This window comes from Aythya marila (assembly GCF_965140915.1).
Source record: "Aythya marila genome assembly, chromosome: Z".
NCBI lineage: Eukaryota > Metazoa > Chordata > Aves > Anseriformes > Anatidae > Aythya > Aythya marila.
The window spans coordinates 24,999,001-25,026,959 of NC_139080.1; the positions used below are offsets into that span (position 1 = coordinate 24,999,001).

At 36.8% G+C, this 27,959-nt stretch overlaps 1 protein-coding gene across 2 annotated transcripts in view; it reads left to right on the top strand.

Moving 5' to 3' along the window:
* The window catches only part of AP3B1 (adaptor related protein complex 3 subunit beta 1), a 157,320-nt gene that overhangs the window by 41,944 nt on the left and 87,417 nt on the right, over window positions 1-27,959 (top strand). For both annotated transcript variants that reach the window (XM_082783672.1, XM_082783673.1), the window contains exons 8-14: window positions 9,872-10,033; window positions 12,217-12,314; window positions 14,941-14,995; window positions 15,077-15,148; window positions 17,426-17,488; window positions 17,994-18,126; window positions 24,453-24,562. In XM_082783672.1, coding sequence (XP_082639798.1) covers window positions 9,872-10,033; window positions 12,217-12,314; window positions 14,941-14,995; window positions 15,077-15,148; window positions 17,426-17,488; window positions 17,994-18,126; window positions 24,453-24,562 — 693 coding nt within the window. The remainder of the gene's footprint in view (window positions 1-9,871; window positions 10,034-12,216; window positions 12,315-14,940; window positions 14,996-15,076; window positions 15,149-17,425; window positions 17,489-17,993; window positions 18,127-24,452; window positions 24,563-27,959) is intronic.

The following is a 27,959-nucleotide window of genomic DNA, read 5'->3' on the forward strand; positions in this document are numbered from 1 at the left end:
ATATTTGCATTTTTATTCACTAAAATTTGCCTTACTTTTTAAGAAACATATGCTTCTTTTGTTCAAGTTAAGCTAATTTTCAACAAGTAACTGTTTAACATTTTGATTTTGTATGTGTTTAGAACCCTAAAGAAAAATTCTGAAAAATTACTAGTTAGGCAGAAAAATCCATTTTTGAGCAAAATGTTTGAAACTATTGCAGGACTCTTAATTGAGTTACTGATTAACTGAAAATACTTAGTTTTATATTCCTATTTTTAGCTTCTTGGTTGGTTGAGATTTTTTGTTCTGGTCACGAGTACTGTGAAGAAGAATATCTTTGTCTTATTCTGTTAGTCTCAGAATACTTACAGGCTGGTTTTGAAGTATTTATATGTTTATGAATAACCTTTTTTTTTCAAATGAATAGTATCCAGCTTTAAGAAGGATTAAATTACATGACAGCAAAACACTTATTGTGGAATGAGAAATTCTGCCCAGAAAAAATTGGACAGAACAATTTCAGCCATTTTCTGTGCAGTGACATATTTGATACCAGATTACACTGAAATGTATTCCAGCTTGAATTTTTTGCCCAACACCTTTCCCAGAAGTTATTGGAACTGCTGAGTTGTTTGTAAACAGTTCCTGAAGCATTGCAACTTACAGCTTAATATATGAAGATGTTTAAAACAAAGAAGCTATAGTTTGCACAAAACTGTTGAGTTGCAATCTATCAGTTCAGGAAACAATTTTCAAACTGAGCAGCCATCCCGGTTTCAGCAGGGAGACAAGGATTACAGGAGGCAGTGACTTGATTCAACTCTCCACTGCTGAATGTGTGTGCCGTTTTGGAGGCTGTTTTCTAAAAACAGTGGAGTTGGTCAGAAATTTTGACAGTCATTGTAGACAACAAAATGTAGCTCTAGCCTCTTGTGGGGAGAGGGAAAGAAAGAAAGAAAACATTAACAACAACAAAATCATACTCTCAAAGCTGCTCAGCTTCATTTTGGACAATTACAGGTTACGGAAATAATCTTCCTTGGTGTTCCACTAAGATTGGTGGAAGAAAATGGACTTCAATTAGTGAAGTTATTTATAAACGACAAGTTATGAGAAGCATGTTGCAAGTTTACATTTTTGGAATTATAAATACTTATTAAATTATTGAAGCATTGATCAATTCAAATGCTTAAAAGTTGAGATTGACATTTGGGTGGTACGGAATGGGAATACAGCCTAAAGAAAATGACCTTAGAAAATGAAGACTTTTAGGAGAAAAATAGCAACTTTTTCAATGTGTATAGCTGAAACCGTTGATCATGGAAAACAGCCTGGGTCCTGAAGAATAAAAAAGTAAAAGATGAAAGAAAAATAAAGTAATCATTTACGGCTCTGACAAAATAATTGAATGTTACTGTGACTTCTTATGTTTGTTTTAAACTCTGATTTGCATGTTTAACATAGAATCTCTTCTTGCTTTGTTAAATATATGTTTTTGTTTTTAATGTGACTTTTTCATCACTGAAGGTTAATTGGATTGATATAGGGGGAAGGAAATTAATTTTCTCATGTTTAATTTGTGGGGTGTAGACTATCTTCATTATCCTTGCAAAAAAAGAAAAAAGATTGTGTGTGTGTTTTCCTTGGGCAAAATGTCATAATGTTTAATATTTAAAAAATTTTCTGTAACACTGGACTTCAGTACTAGGTTAAAGGTTGGACTAGAGTATCTTAGAGGTCTTTTCCAACCTGAATGATTCTGTGACTTCTGAGCTTCCAGTCCATCAGGAAACTGAACTTAGGAAGCAGATTTCACTATAGATACAGGTTTCTTATGCCAAGACCCTGTTGGATTTCAAATAAGCTTATTTTTCATGGTTTTTAGTATGGTGTGTAGTAAGAACTTTGGCATTTGTTGTAAGGCAGGCAAATACCAGTATTTGTCACTTAAACATTAAACTAGGTACCACCTTAAGGTTCTTTGAAACTTTTCAGTCTAAGGTCATTTAATTACTACTTTATCCTGAACTGTTTGGACTGATTTCTTCTATGCTGGATAACTGCTTCACGTTTTTATATTAATTTATTTTAAAAAACAAAAAGCTCTTTCTTCCAGATAAGATAGCAAGGTATTTGAACAAAATCTCCTGTAAATATCAGTGGCTTTGTAAAGAGAAGTGGAGAATGGTAGCTTTTTCATGGTAAGGAGCATGCCTCTACGTGGTAGGAGAGTACTTTCTGGTACAGCTGTGTCTTTATGTTCTCTCTGAAAATGTACAAGAATGGATGAAAGTGCAAAAGGAGAATGGAGAGGTAGCAAAGGTGAAAAGGATAATTTAAAGGGAAAAGATACCATCTGCCTTTGATACTGATTAAAAGTTCCCCTTTTTAAATATAAGTTCAAAATGTAAAGCGGAACTTGTAATGCATAAATTTGTTCAAATGCTTTAGAGGTGTTCGTGTTTTAATGTGGTTAAGGTTTTCAGTTTAATCTGTGTAAGTACCTGAAGAAGCAGTAAATGCTATCTCATCAAGCTATCAAGCACTTACTTATATACTGACTGCCAAGCAACAGTATAACAGTGTTCTTCCACAGGATTGCATAAGTGGACCACAAAGAAAATGATGTAGTTGTCAGTTACTTTGGGGATACAGCTAAGGGAAGGGTATTACTTGCCTTAGGAGTTGTAGTCTTCACATATCCTGAATTATAAACAAATTAGGGATGAGGAAGGATTTCAGAGATCTTTAGCCTGAACAGAATTGTAATGATGACTATACCAATCTACCTGTTCTTAGACTGGCAGCCTGAAAGATGCAAGGCTGCTGTCCTCACAAGGAAGTCTACCCAACGTCAGCGGATATTAAATCCTAAATGGTCTAAACACCATCAGTGGGTATTAAATCCAGTATTACAGAATTCTCATCCTAGTACATAAGCAAGCAATTGAGCTGAAAACATCTGTTGATTTGTTTCAGTGATACTCACACATCAAAAATTAGTGGCATATTTGTTCTGATGGAAAAACAGGTGTTGCTGCTGTTCAGGTTCAGAACTAAGTTATCACAGTTTCTTCTTGTCTGGCATTTTTCCAACCATAAACAAACAAACTTGTGAATACACTCTCAAAGAAATGGTTGATCCAAGATAATTTGAACTTTTGGATAAAGTACTTATTGTTCCTTATGGTCATTTAGAGATATGTCATAACCAATCAAGAATTGTACCTGACATTATATACAGTGAGAAATGTGCAGTCTCAGAAGACTAGTTTCCTCTTGGCAATCAAACAGGTCTTTTTCATATAGAAGAAAAATTAAACAAAGTTTTATTTTTGCAAAGAGAAAGCTAAGAAAGCATATTTTGCAACTTTTCTGTATGTCCTGAGAAAACCTTGATATGTCTATGAAAAGGTCACCTAATATCCTAGACAAAGAACGTCACATGGGTAGGTGCCCAGAACAGAATTTATGAATATGTGGCATCCGGAAGGCACAGAAGTACGTAAGAAAACATTCACATTATTTCTGAGCATGTTACGTCTTTCATGAATTCAGTGCTTTGGTCAGTACCCTGGAAACAGGAAAGAATACCTACAGGTATGAACACAATGAAGCCAAGAAAATAAAGGAAAGGTTTTCTTCTTTGATAACTACTTTTGCCTATTTTATCCTTCATTTTTAGCTTAAGGTTCTCCATCTGCCTCTTTCTGGTACCTGTTGGTAAAGATCTTAAAAGATCATTGAGACTGTATTGGTCATTGTTTTATGGAAAATCTGATAAGAAATGTCAATGGCACGTACAGTGTAAACCCTTTTTGGGGGATTCTTATTCCCTGGCAGATGCTTGCATTTGAAAAGTAGGTTGGTTTTCAGCATCATCTGACTGTATTATCCCAGTATGAAGTTTATAGAGTGAGGGTTAGAATCAGAAAATATAATTCCTAATGTGACCCAAATATTTGTTCAGTTTGTCACAACAACCATTAATAGTCACTTCAGTATCTGTTAGCTGAAACCATATTTGTCTCTTCAAATAAGCAAACTTTAAAAATCCAGATATTCTGTGCAAGGAAGCATGAAATCTTGTTTGGCTAGAATATGATACCTTTTCTCTAAATAATACAAACTGAAGTATCAATTTCCATTGTAATTTATTGGAATTATGTATTGTCCTTCATACAAATGTACTAATCGGTTACACTACCAGTATAATTCTAACACACTTGTTTGAATAGAGTTATAAAATGAAAATATTCCTCAGGAACGAGTGCTGTAGTGTCTAAGTCTGTTTTAGTAGTTTCAAATCTGCATAGTTATACATATCCAACTGAAAACTCAGGTTTTCTTTGACCTGTCCCAATGGTAATGAACAGACTGTGGTTGTAATTGAAGTAAAAATTAAAGTATCAAACATGTCAGAGTAATTTAATGATGATCTTGTGAACTTTTTGGGTCATTCCATAATACTTCACCTAAATGAAAATATGTATACACTTCCATGATTTGTATAGTAGCAACAGGTGTCCCTCATGGAGTGATAGATGCAGTGTTTGGGTAGTATGATAACTTTATAAGAATATTTTATATAAATAATATATTCTACATATTACTACTTCTATGTCATGCTACCTAAACAGTGCATTGTGTGTTTGCTGACTTTTGGATGCAAAGTGTTCAGTCTATTTGAGCTTAATTTAAAAGGGTGTAACAGACATACGTCGTCCAGTCCAATTACTCTGTATTTCATCAGGAAGCCTCCTTATGAATACTTTATTGATAGGATAAAGGAATAAAGGTCATCTCCTGGACCACTACTTCATTACTGGAATCTTTTTAGATTCTGTTTGTGGTAAAGACAGAAATTAAGTTTCTGAAATTGTCTCATTCCTTTTAAAGCAACTTTGTTTCTTAAAGCTGAAAACACATGTAGTTATGGACCAAACAAAGCATGCTGTTCTGGTCTGGTGGCAGTGAAGTCTCCTTCTGCTTTCTGTCCATTGACAGTTCATAACCATAGCTCTAAACTTTATCTTGGTACTGTGATCCAGTTTTTCTCACCTGTTTTGTAATCCCCAGTCCATTCCTTTCCAAGGACTAAGGACACATGAGTGTCGGCAAAAGTTTGTTAGGTGGTATAAACTTAGATGTTCTCCAATATAATGATAAAAGATTCAACAGGTGTGTTTAAGTAGGAAAAGAGTTTAACAATTGGCCTCAGTAACTTTATCTTGCTGAAGAGGAAGTATCTGAAGCCTTTCAAGTTTCACAGAAACCAGTATGTGTTTCATTTATGTAAGGGTCTGGTGTTGATCTAATGCCATAGGATGCCCTGTATAATCTTCAGTTGTTTTGTATCTTCTGAAGGGCCCATGCTTTCAGGACTTAACTCTCCTCACAGCAGCATGAACCTTTATTACACAACTAGTTAAAAAGTCAGACAAACCTGCAGATTTCTGTGGAAACCTTGGCTTTGCGCCTTTTATGTCTTTTCTCCTGCCAGGCTGCAGGTTATGTTGGTTATGCTTTTCATTTCTCAGATATTTTTACCATGTTGGATTGTGTCTTTTTTATACCACTGGCAATTCTTTACGTCGAGCTTTAATCTGTAATTCAAGGACCTCCGTTTGTGGAGTAGATGGATAGTTCTGCCAGCATTAGATTACTATCAAGTATGTTTGGTTTCGGTCTGCTAATCTGTCTGACAGAGGTCGATTTGAAACTTACCATTCATCTGATTGACTTTCTGAGCAGTTTGAGAATTAGTTTGATTTTGCACTGAGACTCCAAATAGATCTTTTCTAGTGTTCTGAAACACGTGTTTTAAATGTGGAAGGATTTAGGTAGGCATCTTCACACACAAATTTGAGATCTATTTTGGATACATTATTAATCCTTTAGCAGAAACTTTTCTATACCTTTTCTTCCATTACCCTTTTCCAAGGGTCGTGTTCATGATACAGCAAGTGGACTGCTGCTCTTGCTTGATCAGTGTGTTTTTGACATTGCAGTTGAATTCATTGACTGATAAATAGTCCCCAAACTGTTCTTAACTTCCAAAGTCAGCTTATCCCAAACTCTTTTGAGAGCAGTTCTTATAAACATTGGAAGGGGCACAGAAACATAGCAAAAATCATATCACAAAAGATTCTGCATGAATCAAAGCTGTGAATGTATTTATGTCTCTGAGGAGAGAAATAGAGATCTAAAGCTTTAAAATCAGTTATACTTAGTCTAGGAATGCAAATATTTGAATGGATTTTGAATACAAGGCAAAGTTAGGGTAGTAGAATGGGCAGATAGTGAGTGTTCGTGCTTCAGTTTTCCATGAAGTTTTACTTTAACTCTGAGTTTGTGGATGCATGAAACTCTCTTTGGAGGTAATTGTAGCATTCGGGTAATATGCTTTACTAAATGGAAGGCACATTCTCAACTTTAATGTCACACTGAATGCAATTTCAAGCAAGAGCTCAGTTAAATGTTATCTTATTTACTTAGTGACTTTAACAACAGGCTAATGGAACTTGTTACCTGGCAGTTTCTTCATTTAAGCTGTTAATACATTATGAAGATGTCCTTAAACTGAGTGTCTGGAATAATGTTAAAAAATAAATTATATACGTTCTCTGGCTCTGAAATACTCACTTTGCTACTGGATTGAATAAGTCACAGCAGATGTGGAACACACAGAGTCCATTCTCAAATCCTAGCCTGGAATGCTAGTGTTTTCTGTTTCTCTGTTTATAATCAGTTCTAGTGATTCTATGACCACTTTGTGAGCATGATCATTTTACTGATCCTGGAGAAAATGAAACATGCTTTTCAAAACAACAGCAGCCTTTTAGGGACTTAGTTGGTTTCACAGCTGATTGCTGTGAAACTGCTTCTAAACTGTTTGGAAGGACAAGAGAAAGTGTGGGAACACTTTGATTTACTCCTTGAACCCTCATACTATCTCTGGAGTGTTGTAATAAGTAGAAGGATGCAGGCTCTTCAGGAAGGACAGTCATCAGAGACAAGGAGGGCGTGTCATCCTCTATGTCAATGAACAGCTGGAGTGCATGAAGCTCTGCCTGGGGATGGATGAGGAGCTGACAGAGAGCTGACAGAGACAGGATTAAAGGAAAGGTGGTGTTATAGTGTAGGGCTGCTACAGGCCACCTGACCAGGAAGACCAAGCAGATGAAGTCCTCTATAGATAGGAAGCAGCCTCATGTTCACAAATCGTGGTATTCATGGGGGACTTCAACTACCCTGACATCTGCTGGATGGATAACATAGTGGGACATAGGTAATCTGGGAGGTTCCTGGAATGCATTTATGATAACTTCCTTCTCCAAGTGATAGTGGAGACAATGAGGAGAGGAGCTATGCTGGACCTCCTTCTCATCAACAAGGAGGTGCTTATTAGGAATACATAAGTCAAAGGCAGCCTTGGCTGTAGTGACCATGAAATGTTGGAGTTAAATATCATTAGGGCAGTGAGGAGGGAGTACAGCAAGCTCACAGCCCTGGACTTCGGGAGAGCAGATTGGCCTCTTCAAGGATCTTCTCTGTAGAATACTGTGGGATAAAGCTCTGGGGGGAAGAGAAGGGGCCCAAGAAAGCTGGTTAATAGTCAAGGATCACCTCCTCCAAGCTCAGGAGAGATGCATCCCAACAAAGAGGAAGTCATGCAAAAATGATGGTGGGTGGATGGATACATGGATGATAAAGGAACTCCTGGCCAAATTCAAACACAAAAAGGAAATCTAAAGAGAGTGGAAGCAAGGACAGTAACCTGGGAGGAATACAGAGTCATTGTCTGAGAGTCTACGGGTCAAATTAGGAGAGCTAAAGCCTAGACAGCATTGAATCAGGCCAAGGACAGCAAGGACAACAAAAAGGGCTTCTACAGGTACCTCAATGACAGAACGAAAATGAGGGAAGATGTAGGCCATCTCTTTCAAGAAACGGGAGACCTGGTTACAGTGAAAAGGCTGAGGTACAGAATGCCTTCTTTGCCTAAGTCTTTACCAGCAAGATTGTCCTTCAGGAATCCCAGGTCAGTAGTGACTGAATGTTTTGATATTTTCATGTAACTGCTGTACCTATCTGGGATAATTAAAATAATTGGAAACTATTCTTATGCACAAAGAAGCCTGTAGGTTCCTGTGTTCAGTCTCCTGCCTCTTTTATCACAGAATCACAGAATTTCTAGGTTGGAAGAGACCTCAAGATCATCGAGTCCAACCTCTGACCTAACACTAACAGTCCCCACTAAACCATATCCCTAAGCTCTACATCTAAACGTCTTTTAAAGACTTCCAGGGATGGTGACTCCACCACTTCCCTGGGCAGCCTGTTCCAATGCCTAACAACCCTTTCAGTAAAGAAGTTCTTCCTAACATCTAACCTAAAACTCCCCTGGCTCAACTTTAGCCCATTCCCCCTCGTCCTGTCACCAGGCACGTGGGAGAACAGACCAACCCCCACCTCGCTACAGCCTCCTTTAAGGTATCTGTAGAAGAGATAAGGTCACCCCTGAGCCTCCTCTTCTCCAGGCTGAACAAGCCCAGCTCCCTCAGCCGCTCCTCGTAGGACTTGTTCTCCAGGCCCCTCACCAGCTTCGTCGCCCTTCTCTGCACCTGCTCAAGCACCTCGATGTCCTTCTTGTAGCGAGGGGCCCAACACTGAACACAGTACTCGAGGTGCGGCCTCACCAGAGCCGAGTACAGGGGGACGATCACCTCCCTAGCCCTGCTGGTCACGCTGTTCCTGATACAAGCCAGGATGCCGTTGGCCTTCTTGGCCACCTGAGCACACTGCTGGCTCATATTCAGCCGACTATCCACCATCACTCCCAGGTCCTTCTCTGCCTGGCAGCTCTCCAACCATTCCTCTCCCAGCCTGTAGCTCTGCTTGGGGTTATTGCGCCCCAGGTGCAGGACCCGGCACTTGGCCTTGTTGAACTTCATACAGTTGACCTCAGCCCATCGGTGCAGACTATCCAGATCCTCCTGCAGAGCTTTCCTACCCTCAAGCAGATCGACACACGCACCTAACTTGGTGTCATCTGCAAACTTACTGAGGGTGCACTCAATGCCCTCGTCCAGATCATCGATGAAGATATTAAAGAGGACCGGCCCCAGCACCGAGCCCTGGGGGACGCCACTAGTGACTGGCCTCCAACTGGACTTGACTCCATTCACCACGACTCTTTGGGCCCGGCTATCCAGCCAGTTTCTAACCCAACAAAGCGTGCGCCAGTCCAAGTCAATATAGTACTTTTATTTCTGTTCCATTGTAATGTGTAAATTTTGCAGTATTATTTTTTGTTGTTCTTTTGTTTTTCTTTGTTGTTGCTCTTTTAAGTGACATTATGCTGGTAGCTTGTAACTTCATTTAAACAACTTAAGGATTTGTACTTCTTCAGGGAAGGACAGGCTCAGGATATGTGACATTTTGTGTGATAAAATTTCTTAAGAACTGTCCTTTCTTTAGAGAGTTGCTGCTTTCATGAATAGTTTATGTATTACTAGAAAAGGAACGATGCACATGACTTCTGTTAAGACTTCCAGAAAATGAATTTTAAAGAGCTGATCTTCAGAAAATTCAACTTCGGCTTTCAGTCCAAAAAGAACTAACATCCTTACATAATCTAATACAGAATACTAATGAAGGTATTTCATTTAGTAGTTCATCTTACTTGTAAATGTATCTTGCACTGGTGTTACATCTTTTGCATTACATTTATGACCAACTGGAACAGAGGACATTGTTCCGTGGGCATATTACAAAAAATGTGAATCCTGCATGGAGTCATGGTGTTGTATGTTACTTTGTAAATTAATACAGCTGGATGATTCATATATTTTCTGTATCTTCTTCTAATTTTGTCTTTTGGTAGGATGATGATATTGTAGAAGAATACAATGAAAACAATTTCTATGAATCTGATGAAGAACAGAAAGAAAAGGATCGGAATGTGAAAAAGACTTATACTATGGACCCGGATCACAGGCTGCTGTTACGGAATACCAAACCCTTGCTTCAAAGCCGAAATGCTGCCGTATGACAAATTGCTTTTTGATAAAATATTGAACTACTAAATATCTATTCTATTAGACAACTTAAAAGTTTGAAAAGTCAGATCTATTCCTCTTTAAGTGAAGTGATGATTATACCACGTAGCAACTGTTACAGGGAAGATCAGTTATTTCTTTTTTGAAATTAACTTAGCTATTAAGTAAAACACCTGAACTGAATGTCACATACGCTCCAAATATTAAACAAAATATTGGAGAATATTTGAATTCACTTTCTGTTGCATGTGACAACTACAGTATGGCTAGCTTTTAATGCTTAAGTTCTCAGCATCTACAACAGAATAGAGTGTTAGTTTTGGTGATACAGACTCACAAAAAAAATCATACTTGCTGCTGATTCATTAAGTGGTGGTTTCCTCTGAGTCTCACGTTTTAAAAGTAAGACAGTTACATACCTAAATTTCTCGTGACTCCCAGACACATTCTTAAGGTATGTTGCCAGGATTCCAGGGTAGATGTGACATAACAGGTGCAGTATGCTCTCCAATATTTCTGGGAAATTTTAATACGCAGGCAAATTTTTTGAGCCAGGAAGATCCATGATGATGGTGAATCATTGTGATGTTAGTCTGACCATGGAACTTTATTTCTAACCTCAGTTAGTCTTGTTAAACAAGACTAGATGTCTTTAGAAAAGATTTCCAGTGACAGTGAGTACTCATATCATCACAGATACAATACAATGGTTGCATCATGATTAAATCATCTCCTAACCCATTCTTGATCAGCTAAACAGATCAGGTTTTTGTTTCTCCTTTGAAACACATTTCTAGACTCCAACTAACGTCTAACTTCTTTTAAAACCACATCTTAACTGTTAGCAAACTCTAGAAACAAACAACACAGTTTTGCAGTAGTAGTTATATCAGAGTACAGCCTTTTGCTAAAATCACTGTTCAATATCTGTGTAGCATTTCCTCATCTCTTGCAAAAAGCAGCTGTTATAAATGTTTGCTATCACACTACATTGAGAAGAATTGTAGTTGCTTATCTTCCACATTCCATAAATCATTTTCGTTATATCTGTTAAATATGATATTGATTCTAACTTTTATGGTCTTTAAGTTTATGAAACTAAAGTTAATGGAGGTTAACTTTGTCAAATGAAATACTGATTCTATAAATAGTTACTATTATACCAATTTTAGTAACATTCACAGAATATACCAGAAATAAATTGTTTTCTCTTTGACCTTAGATTTTTGTCCATAAGAAAATCTTCCTGTAGTATATTGCTGAAAATATTTCAGTTATTTCCTCTCTTCATATTTTTTATCAATTTTTGTTTATTAATTTAAAAAAAAGATATTAATTGGCGTTAAGTTTTAAGGCACCAAGTTAAGTGTCATGGTAGTGTCTTCATTTTGAGTCTCTTTGTTCTGTGATTTGTTTAATTTTGATTAAGAAAGTTCATCGGGACAGTATTGTAGGGAAGGCTGAGACATGACTTAATCATTAGCATAAAGTTCATCATTTGTCTGTTACTTAGGAGAAAATTTTAAAAATAGAAATTACAAGTTTTAAGTTGTGTATATTTCAGAGTCATCTGCTTATTCATACTTGCTACTATAGTTCTTTCAATTGGATTTTAGACTTCAAAAGCTGTCAATAAATGCACCGGCCATTTAATAAATTGTGTGATAGAATAACAGAATGGAAGGTTTTCAGTGGAAATGAAAGAACAAGTAATATTGAATATGTATTTAATAAAAGTAAAAGCACAGTTATTGTAGGAATTTTAAAAACAGAACAACAAAAAAAACCAACACACGAGATATCTTCATTAATCAGCAGACCTAATTTTAGCAGTATTGGGTTATTAAATGTGATATCATTATGATCACAATTTGAATTACTTAGTTGAATTACTTAGTTTTCTCTGTTTGGCCCTCTTCCTCTGTTTTTTATATTATACTACCCAGTAAATACTGGGAATGATGAGAGGTACCTACTACTTTTGATTTTTGGAAACAAAAATGTCTTTCTCCTGGTGTTTCTCTCCCAGACTGTTTTCTTGATTTCAAAGAACATGTATACACACTGCTTTCTGAAGAGGCAGTTGGTAGGTCAGCAGGTGTGAATTGAATGCGATGCATATGTTTGACTATTTTGAGTTAACATGCTGTTCTGAATGTTCTTCTTGTAGGTGGTAATGGCAGTTGCACAGCTTTATTGGCATTTGGCACCAAAATCTGAAGCTGGTATTGTTTCTAAATCATTAGTGCGTTTACTCCGTAGTAATAGGTAGGTCAAGTCTGTACTTTAAATTGCTATCTGTACTTTTCTAAAAAAAATAAATTGTTACATACTTTTTTATCTGTAGCTATACATATAAATAAATTACTATCGCACTACTAGAGTTTTGTTGTAACATTGTCCTGTAAAATACTAATTTTTACTCAATATGTGAGAATAATTACATGTAGTTCCCTCATTTTCAGTCTCACTTTCAGTGATCATTCAGTATCATAGGTGTTTCATTCTTAATTATAACTGTCTTTCTGAGAAGACATGACTGCCTAGTGAACATACAAATGTAGATAGAAGCATGCAAATGGAGATAATACTAACTAGTTAGCTTACTTTCCTGATTTGTTTAATTACTGGAAATTATTTGAAATGTCTATCTTGTAGTTCTTTACTGTCTTGCTAAGCACTCAGTCTTCAGATGTGCATTTTATTTTTCTTCACCGTATATTGGTAACTTCGTGTTGACAGAAAAACTAAGAGTGATACTTGTTAAATTACCAGTTGCTACTGCTCAATCCCCTGTTCCTTAGTCCTTGGACTGTGTCTTAAACTACTACATGTAGTTTATATTTCATTCAGTATAACTAACTTTGACTTAGTCATCTTCAGTGTTACTTACTCATACTTTACTATGAAGGGTTTCACTGACCATATGCTTCATAAGATTGATAATACTCATGTGTGTTTGTGTGCGTGCATGTGTAGATTTGGCATATTATTCCAATATTTGCCCTAAAGTTTTTTCCCTCAGTTTTTAGATCTTAAACTTCTATATATCTATATAAAACACCTTGAAGGTTTGATAGCAGTTACAAGATGTTTTCAGAATAACTTCCTAGCTAAATATGATATTCTTGGATAGCTGAGCTGTCAAAATTATTTATTTTTAAAAAGTAAGTCAAATCAGGCAGACAGCTTTAAAAAGAAAAAAATTGCTGTAGTTGTGTCTGACAAGATTACTTGACTTAGATGGGCTTCATGAGCACAGTCACCATAGAGCTCTTTCTCTATAAACATTTGCAGCTCACCTATGGCTAACATATCTACCATTTAAGAGATTGACTACTGAAGTAAAATTGGGCTTGTTAGAGAATTCACACTTTTATTTAAAATAAAAGTGAATTGCTGTTATTTTTGTGCTTGGTTTTATAGTACAATATGCTTCCCATTCTCCTTATGCAAATAGCAGAAGCAGTTTGACATTTTTACAGGTAATGTGTAGAACTACGCTCATACTCACAGGTTGAATGGCTTAATTTTGCATGTTGTTTATTCCTCATTTATCCTCAAATTTCTTCAAAGTAGAAATCACCTCTTTCTTGTGTTTCAACTAGCACCTAAAACGGCACTAGAGTTCTGATTTTCATGTTGAATAACTCGTCTATTCTCTGTCACCAGTCTGTGAGAAACATTTTTGCTATTAGAGCCACTTTGAAATAAGCTTTTGTTGTTTGCCCTTGAAGTTACGTGCCTGTGGCCTTTAAATTAATGTCAAATGTGTTATAATCTAGCGAGGATATAAGTGCTTGGGAGAACATTTCATAGTGATTTCCAGTCTTGGTTTCTGATGCTCAGCTGGCTGTTTCCATGTACCTATGTAAGAATTACATAAAATTATGTTTAAAAGACATTATGTTCTTCTGTATTATTACCTTTCTTTTTAAACAACAGGTGTAATTTCTACAGGACTATTAGACAATTTTTAATTAGAGGAGATAATGGATGAAGTAATTTGATTTCTTTATTAGGATGAGATTTGCATCACAAAAGAATTTGAGAACTCATTTAGAAATTTTGTTTATAAATTATTTCTTGGTCTGTAAGTGATCAGTGCAGAAACTCAAGTTTAAAAGCTTCAGACTAGTATTCAAATTTCCATCTGCTCACTCCTATTGAGTCTGAGGCTACCTTCTAGTGAGGTATATTAATATATTAATTAAAACATCCTCCTAAGATGCCTAATATTTTTGTGTTTAGAATATTACATATTTCTGTTGTCTATATCCTGTCAAAGTTTATTAAAGTGCTGCTTTTTTACAGATGTGTGAGTCTGTCAGTATATATTCTAAGTGAAAGGAAAGCTTGGCCCTTTTGGGGAATTAATAGGAATTTTTTTATGAGATGAAAAAGAATGAACTGTTTCTTACTAGTTACTCAAGTGTCAGCTGTTGTAACTAACGCGCTAGTTTGCACAGTACAGATGAAGTCCGTATCTTGCTGTGGTGGACAAAACATGAGGTTTTTGTGAGGTATGTCTGGAGATGCCAGATTGTAGATGTTTTTTATAAGATGGAGATGTTTTTTTAGAAGAATTACTAATTTTTAGTTTAAACAAAGACCCTAACGCCAAAACGAAGAATTGCACCATTATACTGGTATTAGTGTTTTTTTCTCCATATTGAAGTTTTTAAAAATGAGAGACTGGTTTCATTGTTCCCCTTCTTGTGAAGCACCTCATAAACTTGTATCAGTTGGCAATAAGCTTTTTCCATGTTTGAGGGATGTTAAATGTATAACTTACTTTTGACCTGAGTATAATTGAGCTTTCTTTGCCATAATGCATTTTTCTGTGTTTCTGTAATTTTGTAGAATAACTTTTGTTTTTCTTTTCAAATTCTAGGGAGGTGCAGTATATTGTTCTGCAAAATATTGCCACTATGTCGATTCAGAGAAAGGTATACCATGTTCAGAGTTTCCACAATTAGTTTATGTTGAACTCAGGTGAACTATTTATCTATGTATGTTGCATTTTTCAGGGCATGTTTGAACCTTATCTGAAGAGTTTCTATGTTAGATCAACTGATCCAACAATGATCAAAACTCTGAAGGTGAGCTTAAAAGAGAATTTACCTCTACATTGGTGTAGAAATTACTATTTGCAACAGGAAAGCAAAATTTTCTTGTGCAACTATGACACACATTCTGTGCTCTTCCTTTTTTCATTAAGTAGACTAGTATTGTAGCTTTTAGTTAAATCCACACATGTCCTTCAGACTTGTATTTGAAAGTTCACTTCCTAGCAAAGTTTAGGTAGCAGGTGCACTGTGTTTTTCCACTGCATCTTCTGGTACTTTTCAGTACAGAGCATTACAAAAGCTAGTTCTTTTTAAGTAACTAGCCATTTGAGCATTTAGAATTTGATTGTTTTCGTAGAAGGAAACATCTTCTCACATGAAAAGAAATGAAAACTTATTCTCTTTGATACTGTTTGATTAAAAATAGTTCAAATCTGTTTCACTGAATAAAATGGGAGTCAAACATGGGACAAAGTCAGAGTACCAAGTTGCCTTTGAGGTCAGCATTTGGCGTAAGAAGGATTTTAGATTTTCCTCTAGTTCACACCTCAGTGTGTTTGTTCAGCTATTTTTTTCTTGTTTTCTATATTCCTGGTCCTTAATAGATGTGAAGTCCTTGACAAAACAATAGCTAAGAGTTGTCTACTATTAAGTGCCTTCTGTTTTGTTTTAGATTGTCACAGACACTTGTGTTTAGGAGTGGAATACACAGAATGTATGTTTCTTAAAATGACATTATTTTATTGATACTTTATAATTTCATTATTAATTGATATAACATACTAGTGAAGAGATGGAGAATGAGAAATTGTGCTGTTTTCTTTCAATCTCAATTCTTATTCACTGACTGAAAAATCTATGTCAGTTTGCCCTGTTACATAAGATAACTTGTGCTTTTTTTTTTTGTTGTTCTATTGTATCTGCTTTAAGATAGATGGATCAGAACTGTGGCAGCATTTAAGATGTAGGAACACGCTAGAATTCATTTACTGCACTGTTTGATTACTGTTTTGTTTTCTGTTTCCTTCTCAACATCAAGTTTGCTTTTTTGTTAAGTACTTAGCATTGACCTTATATTTTCAATGGGTTATCTGTTCTAACCACAAATTCTCTGTTAAGGTTTTTAGTAAGCAGCTCATAGCCTATCATTTTCTGTAAAGTTTTCATCCCCCTTTATCAACATTATTGTGCATTCATGTGTTGAATTTGTTATTTTCTCAATCAGCCACTGAATATTTGAAGTTTTCAATGCAGCTGCTCTTAGTCAGACTTCACCTTCATTTTTGTGAAAGCTGTAGTATCAGCAGAAAATCGTGTCACCTGTCTTCTTACTACTTCCATGGTTCATATATAAATATACTGAAATGTAAAAGATCAACAAAGTTAATTCTGAGATCCTATCAATAGCTTTCCTGTACTGTAAAAACAGTCACGTTCTTTCTGCCTATTCCTGTCTTTAAACCAACTGTTTATCCACTTGCTTCATGTGCTATACCAGCTATATTTCTCTAAGAGCCTCTGAAGGTCTTATCAGATTGGTCCCGAAATACCAGTGGATTGTATCTATTAAGTGTTCTTGTCTGTGTGCATCCAACTCAAAGAATACCAACAAATTTGTGAGGTATGAATTACATTTACAGAGCTAGAGTTTTCTTATTCTTCCATTTACCTCATTTAAATGGTACTGGAATTTTTTCTTCAAAGTTAGAACAGACTGGGAGCATAGCATCTTAATGGCATATGCCTGATGGTACATATCATCCTCTTGCTCACCAGGAGTAAGGAAGAGGCCTTTCAGGGTCTGATGTTGTTGATTTTGATTGAGGTCTGAACACTCTCAAGATGCAACTGTTCGTTTTCTGAGTTACATGTCTTTTACTGCAGTTCATATGAATGTAATGGACATTGCATTTATCTCTCCCCAGCTGCAATTGTGCTTTCCATTATTTCTTCTTACGGTGTCACATGGTTCTTATATCCAAAGCCTGTGGTATCACATAGGAAACAATACTGCTGGAAGTATTTCAGGTCCATTTGATATGCAGTGCAACACTGTAAAACAAGAGCTAATAGAAAATGCATCACTGAACCCTAGAGTCTTGTTTTGAAAACCTTGCATGTGCTTGCAAGGAGAATTTTCCTCCTGAGTGCAATGCTGCTATCAGTTTATTCTGAAATCTGGTATACACTATTGAATTCCAAGTAGTATATTTAATAGTATTATAACTTATTTATATGCAATAAGATTATTTTGTATATGTGGTTCTGTTTATAGAATTTCATTTTAGCTTTTAATATTTTTTCTTTCAGCTTGAAATCTTGACAAATTTAGCAAATGAAGCCAACATATCAACTCTGCTACGAGAATTCCAGGTTTGTACAAAAATGTATTCTTTTGAAATGAAATGCTTTCTGTTGTCCAATTGCCATTGTTGGATGTTTCATCTAGAGTCTTAGTCTTAATATTTTCAAGTTAACATCTTTTCCAGAATAAAGTGTTCTTGGAATTGAAGTGACACCGTCTCGTATCATAATGGATAATGGTGCTTTTTCTGTGTGAAAAGAAGTTTCGGTGTTTTGTTTCTTACTTTTTCCAACTTCAAAAAAAAAAAAAAAAAGAAAGAAGGAAACCAACCAAAAAAAAACAATTGAGAACAGGCTGCCTAGCAAGGTTGTGGTTCCCATGGCCATGGGTGACCAAAGCCAGCAACAAAATGTCTTCTGGGAGTAAAAATGAGATGGAAAGGTATAACTTTTAACGTGTGGTATAGCTATCTAGGTTGAATGTATTATACAATATGTTTGTCATAAGAGGACAACATAGTAAGTTTCCTTTTGACAATACATATATTGACTAATGAAAACCCTGTTTCCATAGACTTATGTGAAGAGCCAAGATAAACAGTTTGCTGCAGCTACTATTCAGGCTATAGGCAGATGTGCAACTAACATCACGGAAGTGACTGACACATGCCTTAATGGCCTTGTATGTTTGCTGTCCAACAGAGATGGTAAGCTAAATGTTCTGCCTGTTTTCTGAGTGGCTGATGGCTTTAAACCTTTTCTTAATAGGAACTGCACAGAGCAGATCACATAATAAAGTATATGGAAGCTTGGCTTGTGTAAGAATTTCAGTGACATAGCTGACAAAAATAGTGACTTTGGTGCTTTTTGTTTGAATCATGTCAAAATGCTCTCATAATCACTAGGTACTTGTCTTCTCTTTTGTGCTCTCATAATCCCTGGGTATTTGTTCTCTCTTTTGTTAGCAAGATTAAATCCTTGTTGCCTTCAATGATGAGTTTACCTGTTTTTTCTCAAAATGCTGTTAATTGTTGAAGTGTACTGTTGTGAGTATCCTAGATGATAGTAGAAGTTTTGCTGTTATATGTTCAGTTGCATCAAAACAGTTATCCTGTAGAGGGTGCTGAAAGCTTGGAATGGCTTTTTAGTACATCAATGTCTTACTGGAAAACATATTAAATAGTTTTTGTATAAACAGTCCCAAATTTGTCTTGTTCTTATAATTTAGTCTTCTGCTATTTTTATATAGTGATATGTAGTTGCAGGAAATAGAACAAGAATTAGATAAAAATCAAATAGGATATAGTAGCACTGTAAATCAATACCTGATAATATTGTATATTCTGACTAGTTACCAAGGAATATTATGCAGAAGGAAGTCAATAAGATAATCAGAAAACTATTGTAAATTTTGAAGTCAACATGGGTGTTGTTAAATATCAGAAATAGAGTTGAGACAGAAGTAGTCAAAAATAATAATGTCAGGAAAAGGAGTAGAAGCATGTTTTTTTTCATGTGCGGCGGGGACAGAGTTATCAGAATTGTACAGCGAACACAGATGAGATCTACTCTAAGCTTTGAAAAGCAGCATTGATTGCTCTTCATATCTATTGGATATATTTTTTTCTGATTATTCTAAGAAGGTCTTTATTAGGGACATTGCTTTGGTAGGGTGTAGTCCTATCAGTGTGACCCACTGATGCATTCAGAACTTTCTCTTGTTTGATTTATACTCTGGAAGTCCTCCTTCTCTCCTGCTTAACTTCATAACAGAAATTTCTGAGAGGCCTCGGTGTATAGCTTGCTAGTTTTAGTCTATGTAACTTTACTTTCATGTTGCTCTGGACCTTTTGTCCCTCTGTGCATTTCTAGTTATCCACTGTGTTTAAAATGTATTCCATTGTTGTGTTATAACACAGTTTCTGCAATGTGACTTAGGTAAATTTTTTTGTACTAAAGTTCATGAATATGACCATATTAGAAATACTGCCTTCAAAGTTTACTCGATTCCTTTTAATTCTATTAGCAATGTTCCTCTAGGTTGGTAGGCTCCTTTCAGCATGTACAAATCCACATTTTCTTCTATGTACGATAACTAAACTTCAGAATATTGAACTTATTAAATAATAATCTTCCTTTTAGTTTTCTTGCATGGGTTTTCTTTCTGCTAATAAGGAACTCATATAAGAAGAAACAGCTTTTTTTATTATAGCTTCTCAAGTTAAGATTTTCTTCAAAGTAATTCCATATGTGTTTATACACACACACAAAATACATATTCATTTGCATAAATGTGTGCATGTATATAAAGGTATGTCTCAACAAGATTAGTTGTCTTGACTGGTTCTAAGTAATTGTCTAGCAAGTACTTCTGAAGGTCCTGAAAGACATTTCATTACTTTATTTTATAAATCTAACAATAATCTTCTTGTGCTTACTATTTTGAAAGACCACAAAGGACATATTTAAGATCTTTTAAACCTGGCAACTGGCAAATTCCTTTACCATATGCACAGTGTCTTTTTCTAAAAAGTGAGTCGAATGGCATAACTTACACGGTACCTTTTCCTTAGGAAGCAGGAAATTTCTGGTAGTCACAGCGTGTTTAGCATGAAGAGCTTTGGGCATGGGAGGGGAAAAAAAACATTTGGTACATGTAGGAGAACTAAAATTCAGTTGTCATGGTTGATCCTGCTTTCTTCCAATTTTCATTCTTAAAGTGTACGAGCAAGCTGCTTGTCCTGCTGCTACTTACATGGTTGTTCCAAAACTGGAAGCAGTTCAGCTCCCTCTGTGTAGCATGAAGCCCAATTTGGTAAGTCTAGAAGGTTTTGGCATCCCAGAAAGCAGAATCAGCTCTCTCTTCCCTTCACTGTTTTATCATTTTTGGGGAATTTACTGCAGCATAGAAGAAAGGTGGGCAAATTAATTCTACCAAATCAAAACAGAATCATGAAGAATGAGCTTATGGCAAAACTGCCTTCCCATTCTGTTGGTCTTGTTCTGGAAAGGTTTCTACTGAAAAAACATGGTTTTTTAGTATGGGAGCTGAGCCAAGAATCATTCTGGAAGTTAGGTGCTGAGAGGCAGAGTGCAATTAAAGCTGCCTCTTCAGCAGTTAGTTAAGCCCACCTGGGATAACTTTCCATGGAACTCTCTAGGTGTCTCATCATAGAACTCTCTAGTTTCTGTATGGACTTCTGTGATTTAAATGTGGTTTTTGTTTTGTTTTGTTTTACCATAGCCCCCTACTTCCATGAACAGGGGAAGTTTGCTTTTAAAAATGCACTCATAAACACACCAAACTTCAAGAGCAGTTTTCCTCTTATAGAATCACTAGAATGGTTTGGATTGGAAGGGACCTTAAAGATCATCTAATTCCAACCCTCCTTCCATGAGCAGGGACACCTTCCATTAGATGAAGTTACCCAAAGCCCCAGCTAATCTGGCCTTGAACACTTGCAGGAGTTGGGCCATTCACAGCTTCTCTGGACAACCTGTTCCAGTGCCTCAGCACCCTCTGAATAAAGAATTTCTTCCTCATATCTAATCTAACTCTCTTCCCTCTTTTAATGTAAAGCCATTTCTCCTTGTCCTATCACTACACTCCTTGGCAAAGTGTACTTTTTCCCAGCCTTGTTTTTGGAAGCCATGTTGAGGTCTTAAAACTATTGTCATTCCTCATCTGCTGAAGGAAGCACAAACAGAAAAGTTATTTTGGCTCTTTGGTGTGACATTTGGCATTTTGCTAATGCATTTCCATTAGCAATTGCCTTGAAAATTTGAGCTGACTGCTAGCTTCACTAAGATGACATAAAAGTCATTTTAGATGTAAGAGACAGATGGGATTGTAAGAAGTCTGTTTTGTCTGTCTGAAGTGAATATACTAGAGAATCGGCAGGTTTTTCTCAGGTGGCTTTCCTTTCCTGTTGAAATTTGCAATCTGTGGATAATAAACAATGTAAAAACAATTGTAGGAAGCACAGTGAAAACACCTTTATTTTTCCCTAGTAATTTATACAAATTTGAGCAGGCAAGTCCTAAAATCACTGGAACTGTTAATACTTCAGGTAACTACTACCTACATAGTAGAATTACTGTTAGAATGAAGTAATAGTAAACCAACTTTATGTATTGTGTAGTTGATGTGTATTACTGTGATTTCAGAGTTGAGTTGTCTTTATTACAAGTGTGGAAAAATAAACCAGGTGAAAACACAGATTTCAGGCAATTCTGAAAAGAAGAAATTTAAAGTTTGTTTTCATACCTAGCTCTTAATAATTACCTTTTAACATTAGTTTGAATCATCTGCATAACCTTCTAAACAACAAGAATTAGTTACTTGTAGGGCTTGCTATGAAATTCAATCAATATATTCTTCTAAAAAATAGCAGAAGTAATTTTGCAGCTTTTAGAAATAGTGCTTATTTAAATTACAGAATGTCGATAAATTCGCCTTCAGTTCAGTGTTTTAGTTTCCACATGTATCTGTTAAGTATTGGAAAAAAATTAGGTAGAACATCAGTGATATTAAATGTAGTATTTCAGAATGCAGGTTTTGAGTGTTCACTGGTAATATGCATCTTGTTAGGTTGTTTTCCTGAGTTTCTGTTGTAATGTGGCCAACTTCTCAATTATGAGAAGGACTCTAATTCATTCCCCACAAGTTATTGTCCACTACATTGTTAGCCTTAGAAACACAACATTATTTAGTGAGATGGAATGTTGTGTAACTGGATATATTTTAGGGTTTTGAGAATTTGTCATGTTTCAGGGTCTGTGGTGTGTGACTGAATATATGTTAGGTTTCAGAGAAGTGCACATGCTCCAGGGTCTTCAGAGATTATTCTACTCAGAGTAGCCATTACCATATTGCCTAGAAATTGTTTGAAGAAAACTAACAATGAACATAACATGATTTTTACTATGACTTGTTACTTAGTATACTAAGACTTATGAAAAATTGCTGATACCTCATTTAGTTTCCTTTTGTTGGTTAAGGTTTTCCCAACCAACTTTTCCGATATATTTATTTTTTATTTTAAGAATTTGCCTTGCTTTCTATGATCTTTAGATATAAAATAATTTACACGTGATTCACAACCTTTGTATTCATTTATCCTTGTCTTATATGTACTTCTTCTTAGATAACTGTAGCAGATTTACATTTTAAAATTTTCATAATAGCCATTCGCAGTGCTAGTAATTTTCTTTCTTATGTTGTTTTCTGATTTTACTTATATGATATAAAAGCTGGTATCTTTGTGTCTTTGACTAGATGCATGTTATATACTCATTTTGGGGATTCTTCATGTGCACAAAGCAAGCCTTAGAAAGCCTCTCTTTTCTGAATTACATCAGCCTTTATTCTAACATTAAATACGTTAATTATAAATACATACTTTTGTTTTTACTTTCTTTTTTTTTGGTATCTGTACTCATGGAACCAAGTTACAGTTCTGATTCAGTTCTCTAAATTTGCTTCCACACACTGCACTAAAGTATTTCCCATGTTGACACTTCATAATGTTCACTTAAGTTCATCATGATTACTTCAATGTTGTCAACAATATTTTTAATAATGACTTCATGTCCACCTCAGTCTTTTGGGTTCGGTTTTATTTTGCTTAACCATTCCCCCTGTTAAGTTGTATCACAAAGTACTCAAGAGTGGAGGTTGTTTAACTAATTTATCTCACTCTAAAAATTCCAGGTTGTCATTTTAAAATTTTAAGAATTTTCTTATTTTAATATCTGCAGTAAGAAAGTGGACAAAATACAATTCCAGTTCAATTGGTCTGTAAGATTATGGCAAATCTTGAGGTATATATGTAGATGTGTTATGGTTTCCTCTTTGCAGTATTAACCTTGCTTCAATAAATTAGTTAGAAAAATGACTGAGATGTCATGTCAAATAAAGGATGACACAAAAGCTGCAAGCTAAAATTTAAGTTTCTCAGAGGCTTATGGCATAATGTTACATATTCGGAGCTTTAGAATAGCCTTACTCTGTTTTTTTTTAGAAAGCGAACTTATTTGTAAAATAGAAATCTTTTCCCTATCCTGTACTTTTGAAACTTCATCTTTCTTGACTGTGGGATGAATGGTCCATGTATCAGTTTCACTCCTCAAAGGTAGGAATATTTCTGAGATGTTTAAGGAATGGTAGTTGCGTTTCTTCTTTGTTTTAAACATTGATACTTTAGGGAAAATAGTTACTTCCTTTCTGTAGTATAAATGAAAATGAGAATTATGTTGAACTCTTGCAGTAGCCTTTTGTTTTGGTTTCAGCTTTGGCTATGTTTGACTTTACTTCATCTTTCCTTACAGGATGAGTTTACTCTTGCATAGAGGCTTACCTCTGCACCAGTGGTTTTTTTTTCAGCTTCAAAAATTGCACATTTCATACAAGTTGATCAGGCTGTGAATGTTACTTGCTACAGTAGTTAAGCAGACCAATGCATGACTTTGACATAAATCTTACAACAGCTTGCCTATTTAGAAGCTTCATTTGAATGTACTAGAGATTAGGTTGCAGATCTGAGAGAGACTGTTTGGAAGGTGGAAAAGTGCAACAGAAATGTTTAGGTGTTTCTCTTGTTTAAGAATGAGCTGTCACTTTTAACATTGTATATTTCTTTGAACTGTTTGTATTTTTAATGCAGATACCAAATTACTTATGAATATACATAATTTCAATGAAAAGCAGATGTTTTTCATGCTGTTCCTCAGTTTGAAAAGGAGAAATACAAACAGCTTTACTAAAAGGCAATTTCAAAAAAAGGATGTGGTAGGATGCTATTTTTACATTTAGAACATTGCTTTGTCCTTTTTGCTGCTTATAACTTGCATCTAGAAGCTGAACTTCATATTACTTAGTAAAGTGGTTTACATCTTTGTTACAAAGCAAATAGAATTCACTTCTGCAAAACATATTTTGAAAGCTGGTAACATCTTTGGCAATTAATTATTTATGACTTTTTCTTCTGCATAAATGCTTTTTAAAAGTAATAATTTGCTTTGTCTTAAACAGAAACTGTGGTTGCTGAAAGTGTTGTTGTCATTAAGAAACTGCTACAAACCCAGCCAGCACACCATGGTGAAATTATTAAGCATATGGCCAAGCTCTTGGATAACATTACAGTGAGTATTTTTGCACATTGCCTTGTTGAGTAATATTTTTCTTGTAGAGCAATAAAAATCACACAGTCTCCTTTGAATCTGAACCAAGGAAGGAAATAAATGTATTAGAGAAGTAGAACAATTTTTAAAATGTTTTACTTTTCATAAAATACAATTTTTTTCTCATTTTAAGAGGAAATAGAAGTTATCATGTGGATCAATTTATGCCTGAAGTTTGGGAGGCTACTTTTTAAGAAATACTTGAAATATTTAGTATTGCTAGTACTGTTATGACAAAATGAAATGTATTTAGACTTCAGAGCATGGAGTGGGTAAACTGAAATGAAAATAAGGGCAAGGGAGAACTGAACTTGAGGATTCTCAAACTATTCTCTTAATGATGTGTGGTGGAGTTTAAAAATCTCTGTATTATAAATTGTTTTTGGTACCTCTGTTTGTGGTTTAAACTGGTAGGCAGCTAAGCACCACACAGCTGTTTACACATATGCTCACCCTCATGCATCCCCTACCACAGTGGGATGAGGGAGAGAATTAGAAAAAAAAATTAAAAAAGTGCAAGAACCAAAGAGGTGGTTATCGCAGACAGGAGTACAGACCGGGAGAAGAACTCATTGAGAGCAGCCCTGTGGAGAGAGACTTGGGGGTCCTGGTGGATGAAAGGCTCAACATGAGCCAGCTATGTGCATTTGCACCCAAAAGGCCAGCTGTGTGCTGGGCTGCATCAGCAGAGGACTGGCCAGCAAGTTGAGAGAGGTGATTATCCCCCTCTGCTCTGCCCTTGTGCGTCTCCATCTGGAGTGCTACATCCAGGTTTGGAAACTCCTGCATGAGAACAATGTAGACATGTTAGACCAAGTCCAGAGGAGGGCTACAAAGATGATCAGAGGGCTGGAGCACCTCTCCTATGATGAAAGGCTGAGAGAGCTGGAGATGCTCAGCTTAGAGAAGAAGAGGCTCCAGGGAGACCTCATTGCAGCCTTTCGGTACTTAAAGGAGTCTTATAAAAAGGATGGAGAAGCATAGTTTGGAAGAGAAGGATGGCTTGGGTAGATACTAATAGGACAAGGTGTAATGGTCTTAAGCTAAAAGAGGATAGATTTGGACAACACATTAGGAGGAAATTCTTCACTGTAAGGGTAGTGAGACACTGGGAGAGGTTGCCCAGAAAAGTTGTGGATGCCCCATCCCTGGAGGTGTTCAGGGCCAGTCTGGATGGGGCCTTGGCCAACCTGATCTAGTAGTGCTGGGTTGGCATCCCTGCTTATGGCAGGGGGATTGGAGTTAGGTGATCATTAACATCCCTTCCAATCCAAGCCATTCTGTGATGCTAAGTGATGTGGAATACACTTACTCACCACCAGCAAACTGATGTCCAGCCAGTCCCTGAGCAATTGCAGCCCCCTGGCCAATTCACCCTGGTTTTATGGGAGCATAACATTATCTGGTATGGGATTTCTGTTTGGCCAATTTGGGTCAGCCGTGCTTGTTGTGTCCTGTCCTAGCTTCTTGTGCACCCCCAGCCTCCTCTCTGGCAGCGCAGCATGAGAAGTAGTGGAGTCCTTGACTCAGGAACAACTAAAACATTGTTTTTTGTGTGTTAGCAGCACTTTTTTCATCACAAATTCAAAGCACAGCACCATAACAGCTACTAGGAAGAAACTTAGCTCTATCCCAGCTGAAACCAGGACGATATCAATTATTCTATACCTCTTACACCTTGATCAGGTCCCACACTTTCCAATACATTTCCATTGATTACCATCAATCTCCTGCCATTTCATATATGCACAAGTATCATTCCATTTGTCCGTGGGCCATCTTTCTAAAATGTCCATTGAGTTAATTTAGTCCATGACTTTGTGTTCCATCTGTCACAATAGTCCTTCAGGGCAGGAGAGATGGTATGTGTTATTGGATTGATGCATGCTGAAGCCAGCTCTCGTTCCATCACCACTGTGCTTGGCAGTTCAATCATTGCTGTACTTGCCCATCTCCATTAAGATTCATTCTCCATCAATTTGTGTGGTTCTTACTATAATACTGTTGACGTGACACATAGTAGCCATAGTAGCAATGACCCCCTGCAGCCCCCTCGGTCAGCACAGCAGGAGGGCAGGAGGTACTCCAGGCATGCAGCAGCAGTTCCCCTGTGGAGCTGCAGCCAGTGGAGAGGAGCCCACGCAGGAGCAGGGGATCTGGGGGGAGCTGCTGCCCACCCATGGGGGACCCATGCTGGAGCAGTTTGCTCCTGGGGGATGGATGGACCCTGTGGGATGGAGCCGTGTGGGAGCAGTGCTTGAAGAGCTGCTGCCTGTGGGCAGCCCCCACAGGCTCAGTTCGGGAAAGATGGCATCCCGTGGGAGGGACCCATGGGGAGCAAGGGCAGAGAAGGACCGTGAAGGAGCAGCAGAGACAAAGCATCAGAGACTGACTGCAGCCCGCATTCCCCGTTCCCCTGGGCTGCTTGAGGGAAGAAGGTAGAAGATGGGGGGAAGGTGATTATAGTTTTCTTTGAGCTTCTCAGTGTTCCAGCCTGTTAGTATAGGTAATAAATATATTAATCTTCCTATGCTGAGTCTCTTTTGCCCATGCCTATAATTGTTGAGTGATCTCTCAGTCTTTATCTCAACCTCTAAGTCCTTTTCAGCCCTTTCCATTTGAGGAGAGGAGTGAGAAAGGACTTGTGGTGGAGTTCAGCTGCTTAGCTGGTAAAACCACCACAGCATTGTGCCCCAATGGTAGCCGAAATTGATCTCTCAATAATTATTTTTCTGTAGATGCTATAAATAAGACAGTTCAGTTTCCTAGAATTACATGTTTATTGATCACAGAATCACAGAATTGTAGGGGTTGGAAGGGACCTCAAGACATCATCGGGTTCAACCCCCCTGTCAAAGCAGGTTCCCTAGAGCAGGCTGCCCAGGTAGGCATCCAGGTGGGCCTTCATTAACTCCGGAGAAGGAGACTCCACAACCTCCCTGGGCAGCCTGTCCCAGTGCTCCGTCACCCTCACCATGAAGAAGTTCTTTCTCATGTTGGTGCAGAACCTCCTGTGATCCATTTTTTGACAATTGCCCCTTGTCCTATCCTCAGATAATGATTGAGCAGTAAATAGTTTCTAAATCAGTGAATCTTCTATTTTCCATAGTAATAAATGTGGGAATGTTTGGAATGTTAAAAGAAAAAGGGCATAGTCTTCTCAGTCCATTCTTTCAGAACATGCTGACCAGAACCTAAAGTGTCCCTGCAAGAAAACTGGAAAGGGACTTTTTACAAGGGCATGTAGTGATAAGACAATGGGTGGTGACTTTAGACTGAAAGAGACTAGATTTAAATTAGATATAAGGAAAAAAATCTTTGCTGTGGGGGTGGTGAGGCACCGAAATGGGCTGTCCTG